The sequence below is a fragment of the Carassius carassius genome, chromosome 10, assembly GCF_963082965.1.
Source record: "Carassius carassius chromosome 10, fCarCar2.1, whole genome shotgun sequence".
NCBI lineage: Eukaryota > Metazoa > Chordata > Actinopteri > Cypriniformes > Cyprinidae > Carassius > Carassius carassius.
In genome coordinates, this window is record NC_081764.1 from 15,629,636 (window position 1) to 15,654,635 (window position 25,000).

Consider the following 25,000-nt stretch of genomic DNA (forward strand, 5'->3'; position numbering starts at 1 on the left):
AGGCATCACACTATCATAGTGTGCGGTATAAACAATGAATAATAATAAAGATTTTTGCTAAAAAGTGTTATAAGATTAACTTTAATAATCTAAATGTGAAAAAGGGGGAAATGAGTATGCACAATTAAATATTTAATACAAATTAGAGTACAAAAATAGTTGTTCCACTTTTCAGGAAAATGAACCTACAAATGACTAGCATTAAACTAAAACAGGGAAAGTTAAAAATAAAAAAAAATTACTGTAGAGATTCCTTAACGGACATTCACATGTACAACTGGACACAGAGTGCATCAAAAAGGGCACACAATTGCATGTCTAAACTAGTGGACAACCGATATTGATATTTGACAGCCGATGGTAATGCCGATATCTTGGAAAGCAGGGGGGGAGATAACCGATGTGTGTGTGTGTGTGTGTGTGTGTATAAATAAATAATATATATACACATACACATATATATATATACACATACACATATATATACACATACACATATATATACACATACACATATATATACACATATATATATATATATATATATATATATATATATATATACATATATATATACATATATATATACATATATACATTATATATATATATATATATATATATATATATATATATATATATATATATACATATATATATACATATATACATACATATATACATTATATATATATATATATATATATATATATATATACATACACACACATACATATATATATATATATATATATATATATATATATACATACACACACATACATATATATACACAAGTATGTATATGTATATGTATATATATACATACATACATACATACATACATGGGGGAGTGATTCGTTCAGTCGCGCATGTGCAATATTCTATAGGTTCTGTTCTGCCAGTAGTAGGTCATCTTTGTCAGTCAATGCAGTCTTGAGCCGGAAAGAGAATTGATTAGTTCATCTTTCGGGTCAAGTTTGAGTCATTCCTTCATCATGTAACAGCCCCATATGCTAAACCAAAGCAGTCAAAATAAAAGTCAGGTGCAACCTTCAAAATAAAAGTCCCACCTCGAACACATCGGTCAAGCAAAAAAACCTATGAGCCAATGCCGATATTTGAAAAATGCCAAATATCAGCCGATATATCGGCCTTGTATACATATCGGCCTTGTCGATATATCGGTCGATCACTAGTATGAGTAGAGATTGCCAAAATTGGAATCAAAATTGTTATTGCTGTGTAGAAAACCAAAGCATTGATCTATAACACACAACAAGTCAAAGGTTAGACTTAAACCAACAGCTTATGTTACAAGCTTGCATTTCACTCCGAACAGACTAATCAATAAATGCTGCTTTTCACCAGGATTCTATGAACAATCTTTCACTGGACACAGGATCTTGATAGACATCACATTGTCCTGCTTCTGTCCTCTTTGCATTGAATGAACTCATTCACAAACTAGCCGGCACTGAATGCTCAATGAAAACCAAAAGAACAGGGATTTGACTCCTTTCGCATATTTATGGCCAAAAAGTACAATATTTAATAGTAAATGGATACATTAAACTGATTCCACAGGCTTCTAACTTATGGCACTCAAAAGAAGCCATTGAGACACATTCTCATTTGAGATCAAAGTTTTTATAATATGATGTAAAACCACTACAGAGCAGTAAATGCATCTCAACTTAGACACTATTCTCTGCACATCAACATCATCTAAAAAACGCTGTTAAGCAACCAATGTTATGGGTTTCGGACAGGGCAATCTGCCTGGCAGTCAAGGAAGTGTTCTGAAAATCAAAATTTAAATAGAAAACACTGGGAAGTCAGAAATGAGCAAATAAGACTAAAATAAGAATAGTAAATTAATCATCATAATTATTTATTCCCCTAAGATAGTTTTAAATGGTTAAAGCTTAAAACAGCTTTAAAAGGCTGGACCCCACTAGATAGTTTAAAAACATACTGTAGCTTTACTGAACTTTACATGATGAGTTGCTTGTATCTTAAGAAGCTACATGATCGAAGCAGCTTCCACTGGAATCTATGTGAATGGCAATAGCCCTACGCTTAAATGCCAGTAACCACAGATTCGCTATTATACAGTTGTACAGCACACTTAACACCAATCCGGTCAAGAGGTGCTGCCACTGCAAACGATCTACAACACATTGTTTGGATTAAAAGCACCAGCTTAATGACAAATTATCATTTGAGCACTCAAATCACTTTGCCCTCTGCAAAACCACCTCTAATGCGTACATTTTGCAGCCAGAGGATGTCAAAACAGGATCTGCATAGTCTTCAACAGGGAAGCAAAATGTTCATTCGTGTTGCCATGATTCATTGTGGAGAACGTCTCCTACACACCCACAGCCCACAGATCTCTCTCCTCCACCTCCCCCGGCCAGCACGCACAAGAACGCTGCATCTCTTCAGTCTGAGAATTGCTCGACTCCCTGAAGAAGAAATTTTAATCTACTACGACCTTGCTGAAGCCATAAATCACGCCAGGAAGGAGGATCCCTCTTTTGCCTCCGCTTAGCTAATAGGGTTAATGGGCAGGGTCAGGGAGGGTGACTGGGGGGCTATTACGATGTTGATTGATGAAGCGACAACCGCCTCATCTGCTGTTTACCCAAGAGCAAGAGTTTCACCTGCACATCATCCCTGATGAAAGAGACACCGTCATACAAAGCTCTATGTTCAACACATATGAGAAATAAATAAACAAGTGCTGCCACATGATAAAATGTCCTTGCTTGACGATCACTATGGCAACACCATGGCAACAGCTGAAGCTGCAGTGAGACCTGTGAGGCTATGCATGCTCTCAGGAAGACGGCAGCTTCACCGATCTTAAACTGCTGCTCTTAAATTAGCAAGTCATTTTGCAACCCATGCTGGGATTTTTATATTTATATTGTGAATCTTTTTCTCACAATATTGCATTGAAAAACTTTAGGTCCTTATATTCATATGTTTATATTCATATCATTTCCTACAGTTCAGTTATGAGAATACAACTATGATATTGTGATGCATCACAATGAGACCTATGCATGCATTTGTGGCTGGTGATACACATTAAGGTGGGTATGTCAAAAATATGGCAATGTTAATTTGTTACATAAATGATAATGTAACTACATCAATTTATTTCCTTCCTAATTTCACCTGTGCCACACACACATCAAGGTATGCTGGAAAGTGAATGTGGAGGCTTAGCTGTGCTTGAGATCTTGGTGGGCGAATGACAGAAGCCTGGCACATCATTGCAGCGATGCCTTTACCAGAAATAGATCAACAGAAACAGGTAGAACATGGACATATTATACAGATGTGCCACGTCAACACAAATTGTTTGTGTATATACAGACAAATATGGGATTTAAAATAGAATTTAGACGTGCAATTAATTAGAAAGTAATTTCATTTGACACTTTTTAACAAAGAAGCATTACGATCCAAGCAGGATTTCTAGGTTGTTAATGAAATAGGCAAATATGATACTGCCATTCTTAAATCATGCAGGATAACATGATTATCAGGTTTTACACCAATTTGTGAAGGTCATGTAATTTAAGTGCTGCTAACAGTAAAAGCAAAATATACTGAGACTTTTTTACATTTTGCATTTTATAACTTAAACTAGTATGTAAAACAAAATTTTAATTAAATTTATGCATTAAGCAGATGCTTTTATCCAAAGTGACTTACAGTGCATTCAGGCTAACATTTTTTACCTAGCATATGTTTATAATATAATTAAATCAAGTAAAAAATATTAATTAAATAAATTAATTTGCAAAAGGGGACTCAGCCTATGGGATGGCATTGTACCCTCAAACCAGATACAAAAAGGCAAAAGAGAAAGTAGCATTACTGAATCACACTTTCTTTTTCACTGGCTGCTTCAAAACCTCTTCATATTTTATTAAATTATAATTAATCAGGCAGCCCAGAAGGGGAAGCACTGCAATAAAAACACATGACCTGTAAGAATTACTATTGTCTTTAGATGCCATGCTCTTCCTGTCTCTCAAATTTTTTGCGGAAAAACCGATCAACTGCTTTGCATTTTTTCCAGTTAAATCATTTTCCTTCTTCAGTATAAAATGATTTTCATGCTCAATAAATTATTTTTGATTCAAACCACAGATCTGCATGTATTTTGCTTTATCATTAAATCGATCCATGACATCAAATGGAAAATCCTATCATATGGCTTCAGAAGGCTTGGAAATTGGAATATAGCAAATGTTTTGCATCCTTTTTAAAGTCTGAAAGCTCCCCATTCACTACAACAAGCATGCACGGGTGTCCATTACATTACTCAAAATGACCACAGAAGAACCACAGAAGGATTTGGAAAGACATGAGTGTGATTAAACAATGATAACTGCAATAGTACACTCCTAATAAGTGTTCAGTGTTCATAATGCCTGTCCAACTCAGCAATGATCTAGTGAGTTGCATTGGGTTGCATCACAAATTCGTGGTCTTCCCTATGCATACAGTATATTGCTTTGCTCTTATATCACTTCATATCCAAGCTTTGCAGTGTGCCAGACTCAGTAAGGCAAGAATTAATTACACTTGGACTGAAATAATAATATTTGATTGTCTGCAGATGACCCAACTAAAACTACACAAAATCATACTTTAAAGTTCTGTGTCCTGCTCATGGGTGGCTTCTAACTGTTACCCAACACATAAATCCTAAATCGTGAGCTGAAAGTTTAAACCGTTCCCTATATTTCCAAACTCTACTTTTACTATATCCCAATAAAAGAACAAACTGTGTTATGTTGGTACCCTTGGCATTAGTCACGATAACATATTTTGCTGGACGATAAATTGTCCAAGAAATTATCGCGATAAATGATAATATTGTCGTTCTAAGACCAGTTTCAACAAATATAATGATAATGGCATAATAATGCACACAGCTTTTCAAAGATCAATAAACTTTTATTTTATGGCAGATTCAGAGCAAGAAATACCAACATGTTGACTTTGTGTGGCTTAAAATGAATTAATCTTGTATGTTATATTATGTTTATATGCCAGTTAGGGATGCTCATATTGACCATTTAACCGTTAACCTAAAGTAAACATTTTGACCAATGAAGGGGCCGTTCACATATCGCGTCTTTTGGGCGCTCAAGTTCGTTATTTCAAATGCGGTATGCATGCTCATAATGGAAGCGAAGCAGTCGCAATGCGCACACATGTAGTGCGACGCTCTCGTTTTTGCACCGCATCTAGTTAAAAACATCTCAGCTGTTCAGAATAAAGCAAACACAACAGGTCATGTGACAAGAGCCAACTTAAACTTCCTTCGGGGTGAAATTCCCCATGGTTTTTGAAAAATGGGGTGCACCCAAATACTGCAGAGTTTTTTACTTTTCTTCGTAAAAAAATCTTGTAGTAAAGTTACAGCAAGGGTTTTTCAGTGGTGGAAATCCATTACTGAAATGTCCTTGTTGTAACAGAGATCGCAGCTGATGGATGCTTAGCAACAACAGATGCCTCAGGAGCGCAACTGCCCGAGCGCTTTGGAAAGAATGAGAAAACGACGCGCGTGTATGTGTGTGTGTGTGTGTGTGTGAAAACTCACTGGGCGCGTTGACACACGCAACCACACGCCTACAGACATGTTTAGCTGACCAAGCCAAATGAAGAGAGCGAGAAGTAGGCCGATTTCGACAGAAAGGGCAACGAAGTAACTTGCTAAATATTCTACGCGGTATTAATATAAAGCAGTAGTGCAAGTACAATGCTGTATCAGTTGCGACGCAAACATCCACAAGCAAATGAAAGGCGCTTCCCAAAGCTGGTCACTCTAGCGAGACGTTATCTCTTTATTCCCCGGGATATCTGTGCTATCGGAGAGGGTACTTTCTACCGTGGGCTTGCCACAGGCTGCGCTCCAGACTAACCCCACATCATGACATGTTACATTTTTTTTATAAAAATTTTAAAAAGTTCAATTATCTAGCTTATTTTTTTTATTGTGCGATTAATTGATTAATCAACTATCGCGACAGGCCTACTTGGCATTTTAAAAACATTCATAAAAAAGAGATGAAGTTATCACAGTGTGGTAACAGGGTCAATGGCAAGAATAAAAGACCTGCCTGTAAAGCCCTTTGTGGCAGCTTCTATTTGTCCCGCTTTCATTCCAGGGCATGAGCCCCCCTTGACACAATGAGCAACCGTTTGTCCTTAGGATCAGAACCAGCCTTCCTGAAGGACTGCTTTTTTTTTTGGTCTGCTCTCTCAGGTCACTTATGGCCAGGAAGAAAATGCAGAACCGCTTTGACTTAACCGATTCATATGATTAGATTCAGGAGGACTATCATTCACCAACTGAGTGTTTTCTCTACCTATGGGAAGCAGATACTGTCCAGTATGATTATGTTTTATAACTCTCAGTTAAATAGGTCTTCACTGAATAGCTCTGTCGCTTCCATCACAATAAACAAAAATAATTCACAGACCACATAAGTAGCTTCTTAGCTGCACTTTCTTACAAGCAAAGTGAGTATCCAGTCAACTGGGCGAGTCAATTTTCATTCCTAACAATGTTAATAATGTAACGTTACACCAAAGTGTAGAACACACTAAGCAAATAAATACCAGTCATATTATTAAGACGCGTTGATCGATGTACAGTAGATGCGTCACTCCAGACATGAAAATCTTTTTACTGAATGCATAAAATACTGGCACTCGATTTTAGAGAAAAAGCTAGTAGACATACCAAAGCTACATTTCCCATCAATATCCCTTTTGCTCATGGTAATACTGTATGTTACAACAAGTTATTGTCTATGCAAACAGTGAATGGACAAACTAAGCAAATAAATGGCACATTTAACTCTTCAAAAATGAGGAGGTGCTGAAAGACATAGTTGTCTCAATCTCCAGTCAGGAACCCCAACAAAACCAAACCCTAAATGGCTAAAATATGCATTCTTGAGAGTTCAACTAGTTTACAGCGAGGTTTCCCCAAACTTGGCTCAAGTACATGTGCATCCCATGCAGCAGGTGTGCTGTGGCAAGAGTTACCTGGCTCGCTCCTGCCGTGATGCAGTCGCTGAAGGCACCACGTCGCGTGAAGAAGGCCAGCAGCTGCTGCCAGCGAGAAGAAGACGAAGGCAGTTCTTCACTGGAGCTCCGCTTGGCCCACTGCCTCTGTTTGGACCCTGGGGCAGCATGTCCGGATGCGGTGTTGGCCCGACCGCCTCGCGGGTACAGCGTGTTGTTCCCAAAGATGTAGTTCATCACAGCCCTTGGGGCCAGGACAGAGCCGCAACAGCTGTCAAGCGCCGAGCCAGTTCGGAAAGTGGAAGTGTGGCAGAAGAGGGAGGGTGCACCTGGATAAGGTTACAGCACCCTCTCACAGATCCGACAGTGGAATAATGTAAACATGAAGCTCAAAATCCATTCGACACAACCTTCCTGTCCTCACCAGCTGGGAGATCAAGTGTGCAGCAGTCTCATGCTTGAAAGTGGAGTGGGCAGCAAGGAGGGAGGAGGTGATCGAGCTTCCCACAAGCGGTACACGCTACTCTGGGCTGTGACTCCAGCTCCAGACGAGCTGAGACCTGAGAGAGGATCAATGAAGGACCAGGGAGCTCTCTGTGCATGGGGGAGAACCTAAGAGCCTGAAATGGGTTCAATTAACTGGCAAGTATTGCAGTCTAAAGCCCACAGTTCTCCAGGGATTCTTCTTCTAAATGGACTAGGACAACAAGATTGTCCAAGAGCAGGTATCAATCACATCACTTTCTTAAAAGCAAAAGAAAGCCTTCCACTGTGCATTAAATATAGATGCTGGCATTCATGGTGGTACCCTGATGAAAAAGAAACGATTGGTGTTGTTGCAGTCCTTTTCTTCTTAGGCATGGCCACACTCGGAGGACTCCAGTTTTCTGGCTGATCATTAGAGCCAGCCGAGCCACAAAAACTATTTCAGAAAAAGCTATTGATTTTTCCCTCCTCCTTGCACTTTAGGCTAAAAGCTTCATTGTCGGAAAAGATACAATTACCTAATGATTATACAACTTTGTGCTAGCAAACATACTCACGGCTCCGAACGGGAGAGAGAGGCATAGATCCAATGAGATCCAGAGGTAAAGGTAAATCCAGGAAGCATGCATGCACTACGCATTCAGAAGAAGATGATGATTCCATGCTGTCTGGATGCTCCTTCTGACACAGATCGGCTTCCACACGCTGCAGTCTCTTTCCACACACATATGATTCAGTGAGGGGGAGACAAAAAGCTGTGCCTTCACAGAAAAAAAAAGAAGAGAGAAAGCACTTGCAAAAATAACCTCGTCTTTGTTAATAAGAATAGAATTCCTCCAGATTTCCACCACAGCAGCGCTCCGCCGTCAAACCTACTGACGCGGCTCTGTGCTGGTGAAAACTATCCGAGGTGTGCCACAGGTGTCAAATGAGGTAACAGACATTGTCACAGCTTGTGCCTCTATTCCCCCAGGACCAAAACCATGGCAACAGCTTCCACATCAAATAAAGCAAGCAACCCCACAGAGCCCAAGCCCTGCCTTCTCCTCCACTTTAGTAGCTGATATTCACAGGGCTTTAATAGAAATTAAAGAACAACATTCAATGGGCCTATTACAGCACAGCATCTGATCGGAGATACTGGCAACCGTCTTCAGTAATACTGTCAATTTTCAAATTAGCTCAAGGAGGAAAGAAAAATAAACAAACAAATAAACAAAACCATGACGTCCTTCTGTGGTTAAGGGAAATAATGGCACTAAAGATGCTGTAAAAAACACTGTACTGCATTTTATAAAAATATTTTCTTTTGAAACATTTACTATATATATGATAAAAGGGGCACAAACTAAATTAAAATGTATTAAATTTTAAATGTATATTTTAAAAAATGCACACATATACACACACACACACACACACACACACACACAAACACACACATATATTAATCTTACAGCTCTATTTGAAACTTTTTGAATCACTGCCTTGAGACAATGCCTCAGGACATGCTTTCCAGCATTCTCATTTAAATTTGACCTTCTAAATGTTGAAGTGTATCAATAATTCATCAGCAATTAAATAAAAACACTACGCATTTATCTTTCATGAGCGTTACTGTGGACCCCTCACCATGGCTTACCGACTTAACAGACACCTCCAAAATCCAGACCCCCAACGTCATGGCAGCTCAAGACTCTACTGTTTAACCCACACAGTGTCAAATGACTCTACAAGACATTGAGCTTTATGGTGCTGTATATTCAGAACAATGATACTAGACTGTTTTCTGATCAAGTGTCCTAAATCAACCACTGGACTTGATAATCACACATACGTTTAAAAGTTTATCCAAACCTTACTACAATATGGATCACTCTAGACATGTAGTTCTCAACTGGTGGGTCACCACCCTAAAATTGGGCCACCGGAGTGAAGGGGAAAAAAAATGCTGAATGGAAATAATAAAATGCAGCTAAACCTGTAATTCACTACACTAGTACATAGCTATGAGAATTTAAAAAATGCATCCGATCAAGGTCTATTTTACTATTTTAGAGCAAATTCATCCATTCAGCTTGGTAGTAGGAGACAAATTAAGATTGCAACTTGGACACGCGCTCATTCAGAATTAATAAAACTACAACAACTTCAACCAAGACTGACGTATTTTCCGCACTATAAGGCACACCGGATTTTAAGGTGCAACTTCAATGAATAGCCTATTTTAGAACTGTTTTCATATATAGGGCGCACTGGATTATAAGGCGCACCTTCAATGAATAGCCTATTTTAGAACTGTTTTCATATATATAGGGCGCACTGGATTATAAGGCGCACCTTCAATGAATAGCCTATTTTAGAACTGTTTTCATATATAGGGCGCACTGGATTATAAGGCGCACCTTCAATGAATGGCCTATTTTAGAACTGTTTTCATATATAGGGTGCCCCGGATTATAAGGCGCATAGAATAGAAGATACTGCAGTCAAACGTTTGACTGGGTTTGCGTTATGCCTCCACTAGATGGAGCTTTGCTAAAGGGAATGTCAACATTTTGATAGAGCGTCTTGATCCATATATAAGGCGCTCCAGATTATAAAGTCGTTTTTTGAGAAAATTAAAGGCTTTTAAGTGTGCCTTATAGTGCGGAACATACGGTACATGAAATCCAATTTAAAAATAAATAAACATGGTTTTGTATGATTCAATTATTGGCTACCAAGAGAATAAAAAGTTGAGAGATACAGTACTGTACAAAATTCGTAGGCCATTAGTATTTATACCAACAAAACATGCCAGTTATTTCTATGTCTTGCTGTTTCCAGACAATCCTTTTGCCATTCATTGTAATAATCTAATAAAAAATTTAATTGCACAGTACTGTACATCCACAATCAGTGTATGTAATGTTACATTGTTTTAGCAAATTTATTAAATTACTATTATACAAAAAAAAATATTAATATTAAAATGATAAAAATCATTTATTCAATGCGTTATCTTTCCTTAGTACTTTAAAAAAAATTTATGTTAAACTATTTTAGTACTAGATTGAATCATCTGATGTAAATTCTTTGTCCTGAAGCAAAACTGCTCTAGGCATTGTTGCACTGCTGATGAAGCACTGTAGAACTGCAAAACATATTTGAAAGAAAAGCAAAGCTCTTTGTCACATTGATAGACACGGGACTGTTACTGGACTTCTGTGACTGCCACAGCAGAACGTCAATGTTTCAACACAACATGTACAGTTCAGCCTATGACATGTAAGATAGAGGCATAATCATTTAATGTGGGTTCTGCAGACTGTATGCCACATAAGAATAGAGAATAGGAAAAAAGGAAACCATTGCAAATGCATAAACATCTATGTGTCACAGGCACATTACTGATGACAACCGCTATTTTGTTATCACTATTGGCTTCTTTTGATCATGTGTAATTTAGATTATTGTTATTAATAATGGTGAGATGTATGTGCTGCTTGTCTGTGTAAACACTGCAATATCAGAGCATCCTGGGATGTTGCCAGTTACTAAGATGCTTGTGGTTGCTATATTGCTTGAAAGCTCACATCAATAAAGCTCACACCCAAATCTATGTGCTATTCTGGACACCAGATAATGTACATTTAATTGTCCACCTGCCAAAAGCAATTCAACTGCTTAGAATATTAATGAATAAACATTAATATTAATTTGTTCCTATTATCAAACAATTATGCCTTAGTGAACACCATTAATTAAAATCAATTTATATGACACTGGTGAGGCAGGGGTACAGCACTGGGGACCATTGGAGACTAGAAGTAAAAATGCTTCTGTTTCGTATTTATTTTCTAACCCCAAATTGATTCAGACTTTATTATCAGCATAACAACTACAAGAGCTGAAATGAAAAATGATTGTTGAATATCAGTATTGATTAGTATTTGTAATGTTTCTCTTTTTTGCTTTAAATGACAGCAGCACTTGAACTCACAGAAAAGTTAAACCTGATGATCATGCCCTTTTTGTCATAACATTTATTCGTATTAAATATTTAATAATTTTTTTTTTTAATTTATTTATTCGAAGGTATAAAATTACATTTTGATTTTCAGATATTTATTGGCTACTTTTGGATCTCACTGTATATTGCATTCAAACAAACTGCATAACTTAAAGTGATATCCAAATTAAATTACATTTATATGCAACTACTTTAATTATAGAAACATCTGTTAAAGCTCTGTACTCTTGATAATAATGTGGTCTGATATATATAGTTATTAAATTGATCTAATGTTAAATACCTTGGGAAGGATTCTTACAGAACCTGTTTTCTACGATTACACACTTTCACAAATACAAAAATGTTCTCTCACAAACACACACGTTTGTTGAAATTCTTTGACTCATTTTAAAGGGCCTCTCCATTCTAATAAGCAGCTGTCTCTTTTGATTACCACCTCACAGTCTCCGAGCCGTTCCCTTTTTTTTTTTTTTTTCAACTACCAGCATTATGGGCAATCAATCGATAGCACAATGCAAGGACAAAAGCCTTCAGAGCGTCTCCTGCCTCTTCTTCAGGCTCTCTGTCTCAAGGCCAAATTCATTTCAGCAGCAAACACACAAAGAGATGAGCAGTTATTTCAGAGTGTCAAGCACTTCGGGGTGACAAAAAAAGGCATGTTGTGATACTTTACATGTGAACGTGCATGTCTTCTGTCGACAGGGACTGCATGATTGTTCTACTATCATCTTTGCAGTAAATTTTCCTTTCATGCTTACAGATACACATTTACATAAAAGATATAAAAATGCAGAATCACTGAGAGACTTTTAAAGTGCAGCATACCTAATGATAAGAAAGACACATGGGGAAAGGGGAAAAAAACAAGAAAACATTTAGTTAATCTTTTATTCATACTGCTTCTGACAAAAAATATTCCTTATGAGTTTTTTAATAATATGACTATTTTTTATTATTATTACTTTCACATTTATTTTTAATCAATATTGGAATGACTAAATTTACAAGCTGATTTGTAAATGATGAAAACTCTCTTTTCATTTACTCACCCCATATTATTTTCTTTCTTCTGCGAAACACAAAAAGATATAGCAGGAAGAATGTCACACTAGCTCTCAAATATTGCTAACCTCCAATAAATAAACAAATATATACAAAACACACACACACACACACACGTGTAATAAAAGTATTTTAGAGATGGTTACAACTCATGCTATTCCAAGTCTTCTGAAGCTGTACAATACATAGTTAGGAACAGATATGTTTAGGACAGATGGGCACACAAGTCATATGAACAACTTTTAAAGTTACTTTCACAGTCGTTTTTTTTTTCTATAGAAAACGCATTCTACAGAAAAAAATATATTATTGGGTTAAAACAGCATAACTGTAACTTATGACTTTATGATTATTTTGGTAAACTGACACTTTAAGAATTTTGAACAGCAGATACAAGTTGGTAACATTTTAGTATAGGGACTAATGCTCACAATAACCTAGCTACTTATTAGCATGCCTATTATTAATATATTGGCTGTTTATTAGTACTTATAAAACACATATTCTGCATTACCATATTCTACATCCCTAATCCTACCCAATACCTAAATTTAACACCTACCTTACTATTAATAAACAGCAAATTATTTAGGCAAAAGTCCAAGTTGATGGTTAGCTATTAGCAAGAACTTGAAATAAACTGTGACCTACAGTTTTTATGGTAATACTATAGAATAGGGAACACTTATTTACTATTAACTATGACACTTCCCTCAATAAATTCCTAATTTGCTGCTTATTAATAGTTAGTAAGGTAGTTGTTAGGTTTAGGTATTAGGTAGGATTAGGGATGTGGAATAAGGTCATGTAGATTAAGGCATTAATATGTGCTTAATTACTACTAATAAATGGCTAATATTCTATTAACATGCATGCTAATAACCAACTAGTTAAGAGACCCTAGAATAAAGTGTTACCAATTTTTATCTTGCTAATAGAGTAAGGAATGACTATCTCAGCATAAAAAGTCATGTTTGTTCAATTAGTCTTAAAAACACAACCTACAATATCTGCAAGGTACAATAATCAGAAAAACAAAACAAAAAAATACTTTAAAAATACTTTAGACGTAATTGAAAGTAATAAAAATAACACTTTAACACTTTTACGTTATCTTGCAACTGTTGCATTCCACTGAGAAAATTCACGTTCACTTCACCCAAGACATTTTTACATTTGCCCGAGAAACGTTTGTAATGGAAATAATACGACGTTGGAGGAAAAACTATATTGTGAGCAAAAGTTTCTCAGAAGAATGCAACAATTTGCATGAGAACGCAAATGTTTTCAGAGCAAACGCAATAGTTTCTTGGGGGAACACAATACTTGCGTGAAAGAATAATTGCAAGTGAATACAGTTTTGAGAGAACATAAATGTTTTGCTTACGAACGCAGAACATTTTTTGCAACCAAGTACAAATTACACTCACAAAACGTAATACTTTTGCACAAGAATGCAAAAGCAGTGAACAGAGATCCCCTAACACCATCTCATTTTTTTTTAACGACAAACAAACGTATGCTGCAGTAACTTAAAAACTGGGTAATCCGTGTGTTCTTCAGAATCAACACAAAAAGAAAATGCTGCTTCTACCAAAGGCAAAAATATAAACTATAAACTTATACACATTTATAAAACCAAGTATGTGTACCTCTGCATTTAAAAAGAAAAGATGACGTTACTGCAAAGGCAATATTTCCCCCCTCTTGTCTGTCCTGTGAATTACATGCACAGCTCAAAAAGTCTTTCTGTCTGAAGCGAACATGGTCTGTGGGCATGCATTTCACAACCCTGTTTCACATATATAATACTAACGATTACCCACCAGCAACTGCAGCTGCAATCTCTTGGTCCTCATAATGCTTCTGATCAGACGTCGTCCCATCTTTTTGGCGTACCAAATAGAGGCCAGCATGTCACATGAGTCCTGAGGTGAAAGCCAGCACAGCGTGGCAGCCAGGGTTTGACAGACCGCCGGATACGGCAAAGTACTCCTCAGCTCTGATCCGAACTCCCCACCCACCCCCAGAAGCTGCGTCAAGGTGATCCCATGATGCAGTGCACACAGGATAGGATCGTGATAAAGGGGGCTAGAGAGCCTCACAGAAAGCCTCACTGGTGACCACATGAACTCGCATACTGGTCGTAAGAAGACAGCTGGTGCAATAGAACTCTAAACTGTGGTCTGTTAGATTCCCAAAGAATGACATGGCTCATTTTTCAGTAAAGCGGTCTCTCTCCCCCTCCTCTTTGCTCTCAGCTAGACTAACGGAGGCTTTCAGGCAGGGAGAACACGGTTCAGAGCAGACCGGTGACTGGAACGCAACACTGTACAAAGCAGAGACAGCAACATGTCTGGCACAACTCAGTGCAGTTATTATTCAGGTAGCCAAATCTTGTCAAACGTTACTCATTAACAACTCTAGAAAGCTATATGTTAGTATTTCCATTCATTCCAGGTTGTTCTGCTGAAGCAGAAATATGCAAACTTTATATTGCAATCTTTGCTCACCGGGCCACACTTTTCAAGCCAATCACTAGAGCTGTAAATGTCATGTGACTAATCACTCTGAAGACGGAGGAAAATGACATTGCCAATCACAGTTCCAAAACTTTCTCCAGTCACTATCTTGAGCTGACTTTTTTTTTTGAGCTGCTAAAAAAAAAAAAAAAAAAAAAAAACGCAGAAAAAGTATAAGTTTTAGTTTATATAGTTTTCAGTCAAACTGTTTAAGTTACCATTGATATGAGACCATCATATAAAGATAAAATATCAGTCTTTTTTCTTTCTTTTTTTTAGAAATAATTATTGGAATTCAGCAAGGATTCATTAAATTGATCAAAAACACTAATACTAATTATTCAGCAAAATAAAGAATGTTATAAAGTTTTGGATCAACATAAGGTGAGTAAATGCTGACACAATTTTCATTTTTTGGTTGAATTGCAGTAAATAAAGTCCCCTTTTAAGTGAGGAGGCACTAATCCACAAGCTCTGAGATAAAATCTCTAAATAATCTTTAGTCCAAATGGAACATTTACTAAAAACAAACAGCAAAAGACAGCCTGCTCCAAAATCCTCATAGCGATGACATCACAACCATTAAGAAATTAACCAAACAGCCTCACTTTAACATCAATGATGCATATTCAGTTTTCAGCAGCTAACATTATAAGTGAACCTTGGTGAAAGAAGTAAAAGCTGAAAAAAAATAATAATAATTTGATGACTCAAGAAAAATCAAGTGGCTTCTGAGCCTATTGGCAGCCATTTGGTCTCCTTGTCAACAGTTGTTATGCATCACTTTATTTGGTAACACATGGGATTTGAAGTCTTCACGCTCATGGTACACTTAATGCCCCACCACAGATCCACTTGTCCCCACAGAGGCTACAGGCTAAAACAAATTACTGATTGTACCTGACTCAGAAAAGCACCTTATTTGAATTCAAGGCAGAGATGCCTCCACCTCCCGCTCCCATTACTTTATACAGCTGGACAAAACTAATGCACTTACTGCCCTGCAGCTCCAGCCACATTACTGCATTACTCTCCACTGCTGATGACAAGCACTAACGACAAGAACACAGTACAAAGATGGAAAATCTCAGGACCAGAGAATATGAAAATAAAAACTCAACCTCATGCCTTGCCAAAAAAACACTTATGCCGTAATACTTTTTCATTTGGAACACAAAAGAAGAAATGTTTTCTAAATCTTTATGCAGCCTTTGGGCAAACAATTATAGGGTCAGTGAAGTGATAAGGAAAATTCCTTTTTGGGTGGCCTAATCCTTTAAAAATAAATTAAATAAGAAACAGAAAAACTACATTTGACTCATTTACTTGTTCATTTTCAGGAAATATATTGGTTTATTACATAAACATACATACAATGGGGACCAAAATTCAAGATTCTACTCCTGAAAAAGCCCCGTTTTAGCATTTTTTGTTTTCAAACTGATTTTTTTTTCACAGAGGTATGTAGAAAAGCACTCTAACATATTTCACCATAAGTAAATATGCAGTACCATTCAAAAGACTTGGGGACAGTGTGTCTTTTTTTAAGGAAATCAAATAATAATTATTATATGTATAGTTTCATGTGTCGACATTAAGTGATTCAAGAAATACTATTATACTGGTCTTAAATTATCCTACATTAAGTGACGCAAGGTATTCCCTCCTTGTTCTGGAAGCACTGGCATTCAAGTGTGTATGTTTGTAAATATATATTTCTATATTATTTTTATGATATGGACCTAAGGATCTGAAATAATAATTAGAAAATAATATAATTAAATTATATTAATTAAATTAAATTAAAAGAAATAATAACTGTATTTTACAGTTTATAATGTCATTGATTCATATGAAAAAATATATATAATATTTATAGTGCAAGGAAGATCCTTAGAAAGAACTTTGATTTCAAACTCTGAATTGAATTTATTTTAACTAAAGACAACTAAACAGTCAGTGATGAAATGAGAACAGATAAATGACAAGCAATGGCACAAAACAAATACAATTACAAGATACAACTAAAATAACTGTGCTTTAACTGCTTTTCAGGTAAGTATAACAGTAATATTTAGGTAGAGAAATACCACAGAAACCGAATGATGTGTCTAATCCATAAAGTCATGGAAAGGCTACAAAGTGGCAGCCAAATGTAAATGGAAAAATATACTTAATTCAGTTCTGTGCTAGCTAAATGTTGTGACAAATGTCATAAAACACATTTCAATATGACATTACTCCAATATGAAATAACTAAGTAGCTGAGGTATAAACAGGCTTGTTGCATCAGTCTGTGTAAAAGTCTGCATGACTGTTAATATAAGGACGATGCATCATCTTGTTTCACAACCTCCCCCAGAAAACTGTTGTTGCCACAAACCTTATAAAGACCAAATGCCCATTTTAAAGGTGGTCTGACATTCTGTTCACTGAACAGGAAACAACTCTCTGAATGCGCTAACAGAGTCACACTTCATTTGTTGAAAATACAACAAATGCATATACACAGAAGAAAATCTAGCAAAGCTTTCTACAAAAACAAAAAACAAAAAACGGACAGTATACTTGAACAGCTTCATGCAGGCTTATGAGAAAAACAAAGATTTAAAAACTAGCTTGAACATGCACGCATACAGAACGTGATTTCATTAATCAAATGTTAACTACATCTACTAAGCTTTACGTCAGGTTTGGACTCACAAGGCTGGTTTGACCATTTCACCCTAAAGAGACAAAATGCTTTGACCTACTGGTGAGCATGGTTTGTTAGAGTAGCTCTGCAACAAATTAAGCATGAATTATTTAATCCTCCTTGACCCAGAAACTGGCACAAGTCCAGTTTATTAGAAAACATTACCTTTGCCACCAACAAACAGATAAGGTAATTTCTTACAAATACCATAAAAGTCTACCTTGGCAACTAAAATTTCACACTAATATAAAAATGAAACTGTATTCAGCTACAAAACTGTTTGCACCTGTACTTGTGTTTGCCCCAAAGGTGTCAAAATTATTACTTAGGACTTTTTTAAATCCCTTAAAATGTATTTGCAAAAATGTATAAATAAAATCTAAAAACAAGTAACTCACATTAGTTTTCAAGAAATTTAATATTTTTAAGAAAATAATTCAGAGTGAATCTTAAACTGAGCACCAAATATTCAAGTCAATGTGACATGGCGTTCAAAAGACATCTTACTTTTGTAATGGGATTTATTTATTTATTGATTTATAAACAGGATTTTTAATGAATAGATGGTGCCTGTTGCATAACAGAATAAAGTCAGATCAATCTAAAGTCATCTATAATAATGCCTTAAAGGGATATTCACCCAAAAATGCAAATTCTGTCATCATTTACAAAACAAGTTTTTTTTGTTTGTTTGTTTTTTAATGCAGGTAATCAAACAGTTGACGGTAGCCACAGACTTCCAAATATTCTTATTTTTTCATACTAAGGAAGACATTTTTTGAAATATCTTCAAAAATAACTAGAAGAAAGAAGAAAGAAACTCATACAGGTTTGGGAAAACTTGAGGTTGAGTAAATGATGACAGAATTTGTATTTCTACTATCTCTTTCATAGCTATTCAGCTATTGGTTAACACAACTTGTTTCAGAGGTAGAACACATTATTACATTTTGGTTAAAAATTCTAATAGACACTCTTTCTTTCAAATAATACAGAAAATTAAGAAATTAAATAGGGAAATTTGTGTCTTCAAACTTACTGTATAAAAATATGAACAAACTACAGCTTATCTACATACACGCCATCTAACACTGTAGCATCTCTGCCACCTAGTGCTTACATAGCAAACTACAACACAGTTTTCTCTAAATTATAAGCTTGTGCCATCTGTTATATCATTTTGGCATAGAGAGCAGTGGTTGGTGAATCAAACACACATATAAAAAAAATTAATCATGCTGGGTTACCTGCATCGATGTGTCACTTTGCGAGTATAGTGTGGCAAAGGCAGGGGCTGGGACCTCCTCACCTCCTAACGTAGACTGCCCGTCAAAAACACACTCCAGAGACTCTACCTGAAGAGGGGCACGCAGCTCAGGTGATAAATAGGAGGAGCAAACACACTCCGATAAAAACACACACACACAAATATATGAAACAATGTGCCCACAAGCAGCTTTAACATGAGAGTGAAGTATGGGAAAGTGTGGTACCCTACATTGAAACCCATGCAGCTACTGACATAACACAACAACTTCACTTAGCAACAAACAGCTGGCAAATGCAAAAAACGAGTGAGGAATAGAATACTGGACGGTGTGAGGTGAGTTCAGTCTAATGACTGAACCCTAATCACCCATAATGATGATCGTTCATGATTCAGCACACATACAAAGCACTCTTCTAAAACCATGGATCATCATGATGAGCTGCAGACACTCACTTGAAGTTGTGTGGCAGAAGACAGCAGGAAATTGATGTCATTTCCATAGCATGGAGTCATTCTGAGAATGCTTAGACATGTCGGCTGTGTGTCATACGAGATGGTAAAGCATGAAATAGGTGTTCTCTACAGTAAATGATTGATTTGAATCAATGAGAATAACTGGAATCTAATGTCAACATCTAATTTGATGTAAAATGATGTAAATCCTGTATGTATTTGGATTAATCCGCATAATTTCTCATAGGCAGATCCACATAGAATTGCACCCACTCAACTCCACAGAAAGTTCCACAAAGTTTCTACAGAACTGAAACCCACGTAAAAAAGCTCAAGTGGAAACATAACTGGATCATGATCATAACTTTGATCATGTGACACTAATAATGGCTGCTGAAAATTCAGCTTGCCATCCTTGGAATAAATAACATTTTAAAATGTATAAAAAAAAATGTTTTCTAATTCAATTGTTGTAATGTTTCACAACACTACTTTTTTTCTTTTTTTGATCAAATAAATGCAGCCTTGGTGAGCATAAGACACTTCTTCAAAAACATTACAAAATCTTACAAACTATTGAATAGTGGTGTATATTGAATTTGCTGAAATTTGCCTATGAAAACTACAAAATTCAGGATAGTTCCATAAAATGACAAAAAACTATTAAAATAATCACTATTTATCACTCAGTGTTTCCAAATTATGTAATATACTGTGACCCACTTCTCCTACTTGCGAAGTGACGAACACACTATTCATGATAAAAATATCACAGCAGAGCTCTGCTGTGCTTCAGCACAGATATCATTATAGGCATTTACAAGTACGCAGGCCAGTTACAGGACACTACAACTGTGGGACATGGGGAGCCACAAGATGTCACCTCCATCTGTGACGACAGTACCAGCCAAACATCTCATAGACGGGCAAAAATCTCAAACATCTATGACTTTAATCAATATGTGTTAAACATACTGCATTTGCTTTAGGAGCCGAACTCGGGCTGTGTGCAACTGAAGAGAAAGGTTAAACAATCTGTTACCCTGGATAGGAGCATCCCTGTGTCTTGACTGCCAGTAGAGCGCTCTGGAAATAGAAACCTGACCAGGGGCACGTGGTTCATGTGTCATGAAACCATGCATTCACATCATCATCATCATCAAGGCAGAGAGTGCGTAAAGCGAGATCTGATACATGGGAAATTTGATCAACAGTGACAAAATTATTTAATATCCTGCATTAAAGCCAGAAATTTTACACAACTTACATTTAAAGGTCCTACAGAGACAACAGCACAGCTAAAATGTGACACTGCTTTAAATAATTTCACAAACTCTTCTGCCGAAAATACATAATAAATGAAACCATTTTGATGCTATGTTATTGATTATGTTGCTTAGGGTGTTGCCCAGTGATACACAGAACCGTTGGGTGAAGCGGTCAATGTATCGTGAAATAAAACACAGCTGCTGACCAAATAGAATCGAGCACTGGTACTAATCGTTTTATAAAAATAAATAAATAAACCTTGCTCCATATACATCTGGCTGAGCATATTTAGCTAAGCCAGGATAGTATATTAACACTGAAAAATTATATTTATCTTAAACTGCTAATGAGCCTTTCAATACAAACAACGGTCACAAGGTGGCGCAAGTCTACTGATCTTCACATCGCCAATCTGATTTAAAGGAAATTGTTTTAAATCGTAAATCACAATCAGAACTGTCATCGAACTATCCAAGTCTGTTTTGGCAACATGATTCATTTTGAAAAAGAGAATACAACTAATTGCAAAGATGCGTGTTTGTAGCGCGATGCATGCGTTCTCAGAGCTCAGATTGTGAGGGAGAGAGCGTCAGCTGGGCCAGCAGCCAGAAAGCACCATCAGCCTAGAGCACATGGACTGATTTAGCAGGAATGCAGGCTCATAGTGATGACAGAGCGAGTGTGTTTTTGTGTGTGTGCAGGGACAGAGAGCACTAGCTCGTGCTCTGCGCAGCTGAGGCTGATAGGAGGTGACAGGCAGGACTTGTCAAGCGCTGCTCTGTCGGCATGCGGGGAGCTCCACTGATCTGAGCCCAGCACAGTATCTCAAGCATCAGCACTACTCACAGTGTGCTAAGAATTATGGGTTTTAAAACTGCCACATTCACCAGGCGTTTAAAAACAATGAAGAATAACAGTAGTTTGGTGGTAGGGTTGGTCAAGATGTCAGCGAGTGAAAACACTATGTCATTAATAGGTCTGCACTCTAGGAAATGCACAGAAAGCTCCATTAAAACAAATTTCAGTGCTTGTCATTCATAACACAGTGTCCTAACCAGACCTGATGAGACAAGTGACAACGAAGCAATTTGTCACTTTACACTGGATATAACTGCACAACATCATTCACTGACAGGCCACCTACAGATACTTGATCTGTAATGTGGGTGACAAATAACATGTCCATTTTAAGTTAAAATTGATCATTTTTTTATTTATAAATGGGTGTTTTAATTCTTCTAGCTACCCATTTCTATTTTCTTTTCACTATTTATATAAGCCTTCATGAGTTTATTTTAAATGGTCCAGCGTTGTGGCAAAATAATAACTAAACTCATAAATAATGTGTGTGTGTGTGTGTGTGTATGTATGTATATATGTTTATATGTGTATATGTATATATATATATATATATATATATATATATATATATATATATATATATATATATGTATATGTATATGTATATATATGTATATATATATATATATATATATATTTACATTAACATTTATCATTTAGCAGACGCTTTTATCTAAAGCGACTTACAAATGAGGACAGTGGAAGCAATCAAAAACCACAAAAAGAGCAATGAAATATAAGTGCTATAACAAGTCTCAGTTAGCTTAACACAGTACACGTAGCATGGGATTTTAAATAATATAATAAATAAAAAGAAAACAGATAGATTAAAAAAAGAATAGAGCAAGCTAGTGTTAATGGTCTTTGCACATACACACACACACACACACACATACAATTGCATAATAAATGAAAAGAAAATACAATACAAAAAGATTAGAAAGCTAGTTAGATTTTTTTTAAGAATAGAATTAGAATAGTGAGTGTTAAAGTTAGAGGGTCAAATAAAGATGGAAGAGATGTGTTTTCAGCCGATTCTTGAAGATGGCAAAGGACTCAGCTGCTCGGATTGAGTTGGGGAGGTCATTCCACCAGGAGGGAACATATATATATAGGTTCCTATCAACAGTTAAAGACCAAATGAAATTTCAAAATGTTTTGAAAATTGCCACAGATATAGAAACAAAATGATCAACAAAATATCATTGCTGGCCAAAAAAAAAAAAGGTTATGGAGAGTTTTGTTGTGAATTGCTTTATTGCATCACATCTGGTTAGGTCACTGTAATGTTATGTGATATTATTTAAATCCTTACCAATATGACTGTAGTTTTCCCAGAGCAGTTTAACAGTTTAATTTACCATACTTAAATTCATTCTGCAAAATTCTGTAAGCAATAGAGAAAATAAGAAACAATGTGCAGATTATTTCTGTGTAGGCCTAATCATAACAGATTTCTAAAAATAAAAAATAAAACCTAAACATAACCTGACCCTGACAAATATCTCATTTGACCAGTAAACAGAATCATTCGCAGCTGAAACAATTAGCGGGACTGCCAACATAAGGTACTTAAAACATAATCAGGCTATGTACATAATCTTTTTTCTGACAAATGTTTCACTGCGCATCCATATTTTAAGAGTTTATCCGACTGCCACAGAAAACTGAGTCACTGTACAGCAGAACAGTCTCTGTGGACTGGCTATAATGCATTAATGATGACCAGATCAACAAAGCTAACTGTGTAGAAATCCAGTTTTGAATAAATAATATTGCTAAATCTTTCTTGCCCTTGCTATCGTCTCATTAAGCTTCTGCGATGAACTATCAGTCACATCTTAGGCCTTTATATGAATACATAGTAGTTACATATAATTCAAATCTTCCATTTGTGTGAGCTAGCTTTTTGCTTAGAGTACTGTGTCATTAGCAACATGTGCTAACACATACTTTACTTTGAATCAGCTGGAAGTCTATTCTCACGTGCACTTCATGAGCACTATTTATCCATTATGCCTAAGTAGAAAGTTTGAAGCGTACAAGTAGAAATGTTCAAACCAATGCCTTGTGAGGTTCATTTTGTAGGAAGTAGACAGCGAGGCACTAGCATTTGGAACAGAGCTTTTATTTTTCAAGGGTTGCTTGCTACTGACCTGTTTTCTCAGCAGTGGACATGATATATTACACACTACTCTGTGTTGAACTTTATACAACAAAGCAGCTAGATTAAATTACTTTGTTATGATCTCAAAGCCTCCAAACAGCCCTACAGGTGAAAGTTACTCGATCTACCTGGCTGAAAAAAAGCAGACTAACCCAGCCAAATAAATATTTTTTTTTCTTTTTATTTCTAAGGTGGTTGCCAGCGTTCCCATAAACCATTTGAAACCAGCTAACAAAGATAAGGCTAGAAAAAAACTTCTCACATTTCAGTGGCAGAAACTACTTCACATCCCTCAAAACACTGAACTGAAATATTCATCCAAGATACAATGTTCTATACGTTTCAATAAATGCATCTGCTTTTTCGTACTAAAGTGTCACCAACAGACCTGATTTTATTGCTAAAATCACTAATCGATAATGAAAATAATCTACAACAAATTTAATTATAGATCGTGTTTGTGAGCTCTGCACGGAAAACATCCGTCAGCACTCTCATCTGAAATAAACAGACTTCAGCGGATGATTAATTTACTAAATTGAATCGGAGTCTTCATTTAGTGTACATGAATGTAATTGATTTTGTGTTTATGTTTGTGCATGTGTAAACATGACACTGATGGAGATTCTATCACACACACAACATTTAAGCATGTTTACAGAGTGCACTGAGACACAGAATAGATGCCATGCAGCACAGAAATCTGTCATGGAGCCAGAGGACTATTGGGAGATTTTACCTTCATAGGAGAGATGTGTGAATGGGAAACATAGCCGTGTACATTCTCAATCTGGGAGATGTTCTTCTCCGACACCTGCACCAGCTCAGGAGGACGCACATCCACTGCTAGGTGTGGAGAGTTGTGTTCTGGAGGCGATGTGGTATCCTCATCCTGATATCTGTATTTCTGAGAAGAAAGAGAGAGAGAGAATGCGTGCAGTTTTAATACAATGCTATATTAAACGCATTGCTTATAGCTACTCTGGCCCAAACACGAAATGTTTGATACACAATTTGATGTCGTACGACCAGTGAGAGAGAAAGCTCTTCATACCACAGGTAGACAAGGAAATGCTGAATATAGGATTATGTTTTAATGATGACACTGCAAAAAAATAAAAATAAATAA

The 25,000-nt window shown here is 36.3% G+C and overlaps 1 protein-coding gene across 14 annotated transcripts in view; it reads right to left on the reverse strand.

The window, feature by feature from the left end:
• Positions 1–25,000, reverse strand: part of LOC132151860 (disks large homolog 1-like) — a 116,449-nt gene that overhangs the window by 44,182 nt on the left and 47,267 nt on the right. For 8 of the 14 annotated variants that reach the window (XM_059560334.1, XM_059560333.1, XM_059560331.1 and 5 more), the window contains one exon: positions 24,611–24,778. In XM_059560334.1, coding sequence (XP_059416317.1) covers positions 24,611–24,778 — 168 coding nt within the window. Of the gene's footprint in view, positions 1–7,089; positions 7,623–19,098; positions 19,207–24,610; positions 24,779–25,000 lie in introns of those variants that run through there. The other 6 variants (XM_059560328.1, XM_059560327.1, XM_059560329.1 and 3 more) reach the window with 3 other exon arrangements.